At 39.0% G+C, this 11,287-nt stretch overlaps 1 protein-coding gene across 1 annotated transcript in view; it reads right to left on the bottom strand.

Moving 5' to 3' along the window:
• The window catches only part of cry2 (cryptochrome circadian regulator 2), a 20,240-nt gene extending 10,809 nt beyond the window's left edge, over positions 1 to 9,431 (bottom strand). The window contains exons 1-5 of the mRNA XM_005951184.2: positions 9,129 to 9,431; positions 5,043 to 5,151; positions 4,211 to 4,353; positions 3,001 to 3,185; positions 2,741 to 2,829 (exon numbers count right to left, since the gene is read on the bottom strand). Coding sequence (XP_005951246.1) covers positions 2,741 to 2,829; positions 3,001 to 3,185; positions 4,211 to 4,353; positions 5,043 to 5,151; positions 9,129 to 9,286 — 684 coding nt within the window. The 5' untranslated portion in view covers positions 9,287 to 9,431. The remainder of the gene's footprint in view (positions 1 to 2,740; positions 2,830 to 3,000; positions 3,186 to 4,210; positions 4,354 to 5,042; positions 5,152 to 9,128) is intronic.
• Between the last annotated feature and the right edge of the window lie 1,856 nt (positions 9,432 to 11,287).

Below are 11,287 nucleotides of genomic sequence, written 5' to 3'. Positions count from 1 at the left end.
ACATTTGAAGTAGTCACCTGAAATATAGCTTTGAACTGCTTGTTGTTGGACACCAGGTAGTCTCCCCTGCGGAGCTCATCATTTTTGGACAAGAAGTTTCTGCTCATGATTCTAAAAGGAGAGAATATAGATGAGCTTGTATCCACAATATGCATTTAAAAGCATCAGGAATGTGTGAATCCATCAGTCAGTAGAGATGCGTGGAATACTTACAGGTTTTAATATTTCACACCATATTTCACATCTGTCTGCAAGCAGAAGAGAAGGGAAGTATTAAAATTGAAAGCACATCACTCCATCTTTATATCATCTTGATTGGGGGTGGAGCGACAGTCACTGCCCTTTACAGTAAAGGGATGGCATTTCCTGAGAAGTGCTTTTTGTTTCTCTTTTTAATATCTGATCGTATCTGGCATCTTTTCCGAACAGAATTGTGATCTGAATGCGCTGTGGTGCCAAACACATTTTGCATTTGCAAGAACAGGATCAGAATCAGAATACTTTAATAATCCCTGAGGGAAATTATACAGCCTCTGTATCTGGACTTTTTGGCATGGGCTGCTCCCTTGGTCCTTGGTGGCTTGGACCATGTGAGTGGCTCTTGAGCTAAGAACAGGAGCCTTTTCACAGACTCTCACCCTTTGGCCGTGGGCGCTCCATCTGGTGTCTGCCTCATCTTCCTGATGGGATGAATGTGTCACATGTTTTAACTTTGCATGTGTTGCTGTGCTTTGTGTTTGTTTTTCTTGTTGAGTGTTTTTATACTTGCACTGATTGCATGTTTTTTAGTGTGTATATTTGTTAACGTGTGCCGGAGAGACTCCGCCCAGTTCTGATTGCTCAATGGACACACCTGGGAGGTCACAGGGGCCAATAAGAGGGCCTGGCAGAACAGAGTCAGGGGGAATATAGATGTACAGATACCACTGTCAAAATCTGAAGGGAAAAGTATAGTTTGGACAGAAAGTAAGAACTTCTGGCAAATGGCATGGGATACTGACACAAAAGGGAGACATTTATATAGGGTTCAAAACACAATAGAAGCTGAGAGGAGTAGCGGTTTAAAGAGACAGGAGGAGGTTATTATCAGTAGAATACGAACAGGCCACTGCTTTTTAAATGGTGCTCTTTTTAAGATAGGGAAACATCCGAACGGGTTGTGTGATGGGTGCAATGCTATGGAGATGGTTGAGCATGTGCTTCTTAGTTGTAGGAAGTATGCAAGTCACAGGAGGGTGATGAGGGGTGAAATGAGTGGTGGAAGGGAACTTACGTTTGAACAAGTGGTTGATAAGTTAAGTCATGGTGAAGGGAAAGGGGTGGTTCTTTGTTTTTTGAGGAATTCTGGTCTCATTCAGAGAATCTGAGGACTCAGGAGTGACGGAAGATTAAGATAAGATAAGATAACCTTTATTAGTCCCACACGTGGGAAATTTGTTTTGTCACAGCAGGAAGTGGACAGTGCAAAAGTTATGAGGAAAAAAAGGCAGGAGATGGCAGTAATGCAACAATTTTGGATGCAAGCTGCCGTTAAACTTGAAAGAAGAAGAAGAAGAGTCAGGGGGAAGTGAAATGGAGTGGTAGCCAGTGGCAGGTGGCTGTCGCAGAGGGCAGCACGGAAGCCTGAATACAGCACCCTGGACATTCTAGGAGAGTGATGCTCGATTGGCGGATGCAGGCAGGTTTTTGGGATGAGACAGAGACGAGCGGAACCAGAGGATATTCTGTCAGCGGCTAGACCCGAGGACAGAGAGACACACAATCGAGTGATGAGCAGAGAGGTGACGGCCGGACGCCTGGTTCAGGAGACCTGATATGTGCTTGAACCTAAGGCAGCGGCGGCCGAAGTTCGGAGCTCAGTCTCGCCCAGCTAAGGATTATAAGGTGCTTTGGGTAATTAAAGAAGAGTGACTGCCGTGTTCCTCCTGTTCCTTAGTGGCTGCCAGAACGAAGTGGTGGAGGTTGGACGTCTGGAGGGCGCCGCCGGCTTCACACCTCTTTAATAGATTATTCCAACATGTTCTCACTCCAAAAGAGTAACATTTTACGCTAGGAGACAAATCATTGATATATTTTGCTTCCAGGCACCCAACAAGTGCCTAGATTACTAGATTCAAGATTCAAGAAAACTTTATTTGTCACATGCAAGTTGCCCTGCAGTGAAATGGGACCCCCCCCCGACCTTACATACACAACACAGACATCACATGGGGAGACAGGTCGGAGATCGGTAGTATTATGGAAAAACACTGAAATGTACACTACAATGGGAAAGTCCAAGAGGGAAAAAAGAGACCTCTACTCATGCTGGGCTCCTGGGAGGACAGCATGAGAACAGGAAACAAAAACACTCCTCTACACAGAAAGCACATAAATGTCCACAGCACAACATTATGGAGCACGTGACAAGCAACAGGGGTGAGGAGTAATCCGAAGCAAACACAGCAGCCATCTTGTATACACGATTGTTACGATAAAACCATTTTAACCATCGTACACGGAAAAACTTGCATTACATCCAGAGATTACCAGGTAAGTAGGTATGGATAGGAGAGCAAGGAGGCAACACTGTCAAATTACTAATTTATCCCTATTCTGTGGGCATTTACTGAAAGTTTAAGAACAAGGAGGACAAAAGTAAACAAACAAACAAAAAAAATCAGCCAATGCAACTTAGCATTCAAAATAAACTCCTGGATTCTGGATTAGACCAATTAAAGCACTTTGACTTTAGCTTTACCTTTTTGTCCAGATGTTTACCGAGTCTGTCCAATGCCTGAGACTCTCCTCCATGCCACACAGCCAGAGGTAAACCATCTGTCCTGAAACCTGGGCACATCAAAATAAGTTCAAATACAGATCAATGTGTTAACTTTAGATTCAATAAATAAGGAAAGTAGAGTTGTGTAGTTTGCAAACCATTAATTATTTTTCTTAAAATCAGATTAAAAACATAAATGTTATAGAAAAACTTTACGTGAAAAGATAAATTATGCGTACCTAATTCTTCTAAAGAAGGGATACTGTATAGCTGGTCATGGTTGTCTTCTATTTTGGTGTGACATTTGTCCATTTGTTGCTGAGTGATGGGAGGCAGAGGTCTCCTAGGCAACTCCAGTCTGCTCACAATAGTCTGAAAACGCTTAAACGTCAGAGGAGGACTGTTGTTGTTCATCTCTATTATCCTGTAGCAAAACAGAAAAGGAAGAAAATTTGAGTAACACACAGCAACATATCTGTATCAGTTTACCAGTGGCCTCTCTGGGAGAGAAGTCTGGGAAATACAGTGTGCCGGCAATATGTAAAGGGGCTCCACACGGCGTGACAACACTCTATGCTCAGCCTTTGAACAAGTGATTAAAAGCAATGGTCAATTGGTGCGCCCTGATGTAACACTGACATTACCACATTTTTTAATGATTAGGGACAGACTGTATTAAGTGAGTTGCCAGATGTTGGTACCAAAAAGCCATCAGGAAATTATTTTCCAGGTGAACCACACGGTGATATTAACCAAGGAAAACACTGAGTAATGTTACAACAGTTAATAAATAAAACTATTAATGAACTGTTCTTAAGATGTAAGTTTGCAAGAGCATCTGTGTTTAATCAGCTAGCTGATTAATTTCACATATTTGTTATAGGATTAGTCAGTCACTTGAGTTCAGTTTGACTGAGCATGTGATTCACTTCCTGAATACAAAACTGAGGAAGGTATTCAAGTATCAACCAAAGACAGCAGAAGCTAAATCTAGGCCATCACCTCAAGGCAGGAAACCCAGTCATCAGTTTCAGTATTAAAGGTGCAGGTCGACACTTTAATTCACAACTGCTTAATTTTAAAGCCACTGTTGTTGTTGTATGAGGTCAAAATTGTCATTTTCCAAATGGGCTTGACTATACGTAACTGAGAATTGGATTAACAAGTTAAAACAACAAACAAACAAAAGGAAAATGATACCTGAGTCCATAAGCTTGCTATCAAATACTGGTTACAGCAGACTATGAAGACTTATTCATTACCTTTTGTTAAGGTAAAAGAATTACTTTTTAAAATTACTTCTCAAACACTTGTCAATAAAGAGCTCCTGTCGTTATACAAGAATGGACTGCTGATACAGGAAGGAAGAGACTAAATGGAGTTGTATAATACCTGCGTTTGTGGTGGGAATACCACTAGAAATCGACTAATTGTGTGGAAAACACAAACCTATCTAGGTTGTAGAGGGTATGAGAGTTTCTGACAATGGTCTCCACTCCAAATTCTTGGGCCAACTTAATGATTGCGCCATCCCTCTCTTTCCCGTAAGGCTCTGGGTCATATTCAAAGGTCAGCCTGGTCACGTTCCACTCCTGCAGCAAAGAATAAAAGAATTCGAAAGAAGGATGTTAAATAGTAACAATGATCAAAGAACTAATTAAATCTTTGGCTTTAACAGTTTGTAAGTCTTGTATAGATCTACCATGTGCCTACTTATAACCCAGACCACCAAGTCAAACTGTTGTATTCAAGTTGTGCATTCAAGCTTCGGTTTACAATGCCAAACTGGATTGTTCCAAATGGGTCAGTTTGAACAGAAATAAGAAGTAAAGAAAATGAAATGTATTTGACAGCCACTTCATCTGTTGTGTTTCCTGTTCACACTGATGGTAGCAGATGATAGCAGCAAAACACATGGCAGGCTTAAAAGAAACAATGGGCCAGAGAATTGGTTTGTTATAAGGTAGCATAAAATGTTACCTTATAACTAGATAAATGGTTAACAGAGAGCTAAATTGATTGTAATGCATTAGCTAAAAGCATTGAAAACATAGATAAAAGGTTTGGTTTTTGTATGCAAATGATAGACGTATGAATGTGAACTTGTTCAGTTCTAGATCTTTAATCTAGTTTTAGATGCAGAAAAATATTAGAACAGCAATTTCAGTGAGAAAAATGTAAAAATAAATATATCCCACATGCAAATTCTGCATCTGTACTATCTGAACATTCTTTGCAGATGAGGAATAACAGAGGAGAAGCAACTGACAGGAATACAGACCTTGAAAAGCCTGGGGAACACATCTGTAGGCTGGCCTCTGACTACAAAAAGCCTGGAATTGAGCTTCTTGAGACTGCTGTCCAGGTCCTCCAGAGCTTCCAAGAGAAACCTGCACAGACATAAACATGAACATAAACTCTCTTATGGGGCGTTTCCAGTTTGCAGTGATCAGCACCTATGGTTCGTATCTATGAAAAGGGGTCCAAGGAAAGAACAGCGATGAACCAGTAAAAAAGGTGGCCGAGGCTCATTGTGCAGGTAGAGAGTGAAGGTTGTCTCTTGTGATTGTGGTCTTTATTTACAAAGTCAAGAAAGCAATGTTTTTCTTAAACATAAAAGAAAGATTTCCAGTCTCTTTTTCAGAGTGAGGAATGCAGCTTATTCAGTCGGGCTGCAACTATTCATTCAATTTGAATTTGAAATTAAATAACATGACAAAAAACCCTGAGCAATTTTTTTGGGTCAATGCTTTACTTAAAATCTTTAATGCTCAGTCATCATCATGTGATGCTGCAGCTTCAATCCAGCACTGTTTGTTTTACAGCAAGGAAATCTACAGTAAGCCTAAAATATACAAACCACAGCTGTAGCTGCTTATCTGTTCAGGCAACAGAAACTGTGCGTAGTAGGCAACTCCGACCGTTTTGTCCCAGCAGGTAAGGGGACTTGGTTGCCCCATTTACTACATCAGCCGGAGACTGTCTGAGAGAGGTCAGATACAGTACAGTGGAGAGAAAGTGTCTGGTAATCCAGTGAGTGGTAGACTCCCTTTTTTTATTACCTCCTGAGACGCCCGTTCACCCTGTGCTCAGACCATGCGCCGCTGCAGTGGGACGTACTGATATCTGGCCCTAGAGACATTTAAGTTCAAGGTGGACGATAGGCTGGGGGTTTAGTCACATGGGAGGGGCTGAGAGTAGAGGCGCTACTCCTCCACATTGAAATGAGCCAGCTAAGGAGTTGTAGCTGATAATGTCCTACTGAGAGGAGGTCCTGATGTAGACCCAGGACACACCGGAGAGATTACTTACTATTGGCTGGGCAGGGAAAGGCTCGAGGTTTCCCCCAATTGTTCAATTATTTTAGGTTTTAACTTTTGTTAAAGTAGCTGTCAATCAGCTTTGAACAGTGTGGATCATTCATAATCCACAGCACAACGTGCCACACATTTCAGTCGCAGCTTTTTAGTTTTTTGGATGTTAATTTGTCATATTATATTAAAACGTGAACATCTTTTATAGTAAGAGATTTTTTTAAAATATCATGATTAAGATCAGTTTATTTTAAGTGTTTGTCTTCTTGTCTGTTTGGAGTTAGGGCTGGGTGATATGAGGAAAATCTAATTTTGCAATTTTTTGTGGGCTATATAATGATACATATCGCGATACGTTTCAATAGCATCCTAAAAAAAGTTTTTTTTTTTTTTCAATCATATAGTGCCTAAAATTGCACTGGTATACTCATTCAAATCGACCATTCAATATTTGCACACAGATGTTTTTCACAAATGACAATACTGCCACAGAAAGTCTCTTTCAGTGGTCAACACTAAACCTTTACCAAACAAAATATCATAACAACAACAAAAAGAAAAACTACATCAAGCAAAAATACACAAGATAAAAATTAAATGACCTTAAAAAGGTACTCTTGTGCTAATAACATGTAAAAACCATAAAATAAAAATGTGCTGACCTCAAATTACAGAAACATTCAGAAACAACAGTGGCAGATATCAGAGCTGGTTTATTTAACGTTTTCTTTGCTGTGTGGGGAGACGCTGAAATGCCGCGTTTAAAACAGGCTTCATTTTGCAGTGGATGACTTTTCAGCTTGTTGGATGAATTAGTGTTACTGCTACTTTTTGCAGCCATGGTCTTTAAGGTATGTTTTGGTAATTATCACATTTTGTTCAACATCCTCCTAGTGAAATCCAAACGACAGCAAGTGTCATTCTCTCACTTATCTGAAACTCCTGCTGTCGCCATATTTTTCCCTATCTGGTAGTATATAAACAGACATGCTCAGCACAGCGTGCCGGGTAGAAGATTTTCCGGTTGGGAGGCCGGGGGTTAATGTTGCATTCGCAGTGTGTGGGATGGTAAATGGTTAATGGACTGATTCTTTTCAAACTACTTTTCTACAACATGCCCCATTCACCCAATCACAAAAGCACTTTCTTTCTATACTTAGTACTTCCTAACTTCATTCATACACATTCAGATTCCGATGGATGCATCGGAGAGCAACTTGGGGTTAGTATCTTGCCCAAGGATACTTGGCATGCAGACTGGAGGAGCCTAGGATTGAACCACTAACCTGCCGATCAGTAGGGGACCTGCTCTAAACGATGCGAGGTGCTGCATGATTCATTACTGAAGAATGGGATTAATGGGTTCAAATATCTTTGTTGTTGGTTTTGACACTGTTCATTAAACAGTTCTCAAATTTAACGTAATATCTGAGTGTTTCTTAGTTTTAGACAAGTCGGTTATTCAATTTTTTTTCCTCTAAACTTTTTTTTTAGTAGACTGGGAAATTAGCTGTAAGTATTGATGATTCTTAATAATTACATATTAACATGTATAGCATTATAACTTGCTGTTTTCAGCAGCACAAATTTTTGCATCAACACAAAAGGCAAACTTCTAAATGCTGATTTTGTTGCTTTTGTTTATTGCAGCCACAACATACTCCTTTAAAGGCTTACAGACACAAAATATACACTAATTGACTTAAACACACACACACACACACACACACACAAAAACCACATACATATAAACAGACACAAAATCTAGCTCATCCAGGTGATATAATAATGTCAGAATGATTTTTGCCTTCTATTAATGTAAGAAAGCCTAATAAAGCCAAATTTAATTTATACCTTGATCTAGATTGCGTGTGTACCTTATTTTATTTGACTGACCTTTGACTGTACCTGAGATTGTTTTACTTTTTGCATATAAGAAATTTATGCAGTTAAACTTAAATACCTTGTAAACTCTATATTCCAATCCAATGAGCAGTTCTTTTTAAAAGACCTGTGGGGTTTTTTGTCTTTTACCTTTTAATATTTATCAAATACTCAAGTAACCAAGTAATAAGTGATACAATAGACAGATTACTAAACATAATCCATAGCTCCAGCACTACTATTGAGTGAACACAGTACTTTGTATTACCAAATACCCATATCCAAGCCACTAGTATATTATAACTAGAAAAAATTAAATTGATGAATATGCAACAACCTTAATATTATTAAATATATAGAATTTTAAAATACACTTTATAGTGGTATAAATTTTAACATAACGTATCAAACCGTTGCGCTTGAGAAGCACTGACATTTGAGGAATTTTGGATAAATGTGTTTATATATTGCCTGTAGTATACCTGTAGTAAACAGAAAGTGCAGCGTTCTCTTCTGAAACGTGGTGGAGTGTTGACGTTTATGCAGTTATTTCAGCTATGTCATGTTGGAGCGTCATTATCAATTAATTTACTATAGCAACCTCTATGTTTCCTTGGCAGACGTGACAATAAATTATTTTGTAATAATTTTCGCATAGCTACTCACTATCGAAATTGACTTCAACTCCCATAGTGCACCTCTCTCCGCTTGCTTGATTAACGGGCTTTGCCATTTCATGCGAACCTTTCTTTTACTCATGTTAAATGGACATCGTTGTCTCCATAGTTTCTGTACCAAACTGTTGTAAGTTAACTTGGTTAGCAGAAGCCTTTCAGACACCATCAAGAATTAGCTCCAATGTTTTTTAAATGTAATTTTGAGTGTAAGCCGAACAAGAATGTACAGTATTTAATTTACGTTAAACACTTCGCCTTTTAAGTGGACATACTTGGCTGATATGCGACGATAAGTTCAAGTTATGTATTTCTTCAATGGCGCTTAGCATTAATCGGGTTGCATTCTATGCTAGCATTAGCTAAATGACGTGGAGCAGAGGCCCAAGAGTAATGGATCGTGTAAATATTGACCTAGTAACTGCTCTTCCTGTATTTCACTGGGTTAAGTTAGCCTTTAATAACCCCAAACTGTCACAATATGAAGTCACAAACCTCCATCGGTTGATTCCCACGTTAGCAGCTCCAGCAAAAAAGGGGTCTAGAATATAAACACAGCGCACTGCGTCCGCTCCATTCAGGGCCTCCTGCAGCGCAGGATTATCGTGCAACCGCAGACATTTACGAAACCAGTGGACTGAATTCACCACCATTCTTATTTGTTATTCCATTGTTATAGTAAAATCCGAAAAAAACAGGCGAAATTAAGCAAAAAGGTTAAAATCACTGACAACTCAACGACTCCCAACAAACTTTACTCACTGTCAAACGAAAACTGACACTCAGGGGCGTGGCCTGTTCTGTGGGCATGGCTATATCTTAGATTGTGTCGGTTTGCTGGTTGGACAGAATTGAAATCGTGAACATGAGTTACAAAACTGGAGATTTGTACTTGGTTGAAGCTGCAGATGCAGGCAGCATCGGTGAGAGGTTGTGTCACCTTTCTGATACAGACCAGCACGGGTGCCTGCAGGGATTTGGGGACCCGTGAAAACAAATATCACCTTGGGCCCCACCGTTTAATTTTGGAAACCATTCCAGCACTAAAACTATAGCACCTTGCAAACATGGATATATATTTTGCTTAGATTTTGATTTTGCTCAAGATTGTTGAGACATGTGCCATTTTCTTTACATTTTATTTTTTTAATGGTAATGTTATTTATTTATTTACTCATTCGTTTCGTTTACAATGATTGGTACCTTATACCAAAATAAAAAAGTAAAAGTTGGGGGGGTTTTTACTCCTTAAATGTGTAAATATAATATTTAGTATTATTTAGGAAATATAATTTTATAATTTTAATAATCCTTTGTATATTAATTTTCAAACAAAGTATAGCCAACTAAAATATGTCCCTGTCCTTAGACCTAGTTAAACTCAAAAGGTTTTAATCTAAATTCCCAAAGGCCCTCCTGCAATTAGACACAGTGTTTGACATAAAAGAGCTCACCTATAACAGCCTGAGCCAGGGGTTTGATCTGTTTGGCCTGGCAGTGGATTGTCAGAGAATTGATTTTGCGTACATATGTAGAAAGGGTCTGTCTGCACCAATTGCATGTTGGCTATATTAACAGAACACATTTTCTGTTAGAAATGAAGTAAGCTAACTGATACTAGTAAATGTCAAACTGTTTCTTTCATGTGGAGCTTGCTATGAGTTTAATTTCCACTGTCTCCCTTTTCTTTTTTGAAACCCAGACTTTACTTTTAAGGTGCCATCCTTACTTTAATGTTCAGCATCAGCACCACTTGGACTAAACCAAATCATGAAATAAGGAGGCGGGAGCAGAGTCAGACTTAATTTATTCTTTGTTGCCAAAAATAAAATGCTAGGAAATCAACACGTTTATAAGTACCATGTGAAGCAAGCATTATCTCATTGTGATAGGCTAATCATTTTCATAAAAAAAAAAAAAAAAAAAAAAAGACTGTACATTCCCTGTCAGGCCTGAGCTCTTAATTTATATTGCTCACTAATACAGGGAGTGCAGAATTATTAGGCAAGTTGTATTTTTGAGGAATAATTTTATTATTGAACAACAACCATGTTCTCAATGAACCCAAAAAACTCATTAATATCAAAGCTGAATGTTTTTGGAAGTAGTTTTTAGTTTTAGCTATTTTAGGGGGATATCTGTGTGTGCAGGTGACTATTACTGTGCATAATTATTAGGCAACTTAACAAAAAACAAATATATACCCATTTCAATTATTTATTTTTACCAGTGACACCAATATAACATCTCCACATTCACAAATATACATTTCTGACATTCAAAAACAAAACAAAAACAAATCAGCGACCAATATAGCCACCTTTCTTTGCAAGGACACTCAAAAGCCTGCCATCCATGGATTCTGTCAGTGTTTTGATCTGTTCACCATCAACATTGCGTGCAGCAGCAACCACAGCCTCCCAGACACTGTTCAGAGAGGTGTACTGTTTTCCCTCCTTGTAAATCTCACATTTGATGATGGACCACAGGTTCTCAATGGGGTTCAGATCAGGTGAACAAGGAGGCCATGTCATTAGTTTTTCTTCTTTTATACCCTTTCTTGCCAGCCACGCTGTGGAGTACTTGGACGCGTGTGATGGAGCATTGTCCTGCATGAAAATCATGTTTTTCTTGAAGGATGCAGACTTCTTCCT

Source organism: Haplochromis burtoni, unplaced genomic scaffold, assembly GCF_018398535.1.
Source record: "Haplochromis burtoni strain Fernald_Lab_line unplaced genomic scaffold, NCSU_Asbu1 Contig_615, whole genome shotgun sequence".
Taxonomy (NCBI): domain Eukaryota; kingdom Metazoa; phylum Chordata; class Actinopteri; order Cichliformes; family Cichlidae; genus Haplochromis; species Haplochromis burtoni.
Note: the sequence above shows the minus strand (reverse complement) of the source record. Positions and strands in the feature narration are given on the sequence as shown.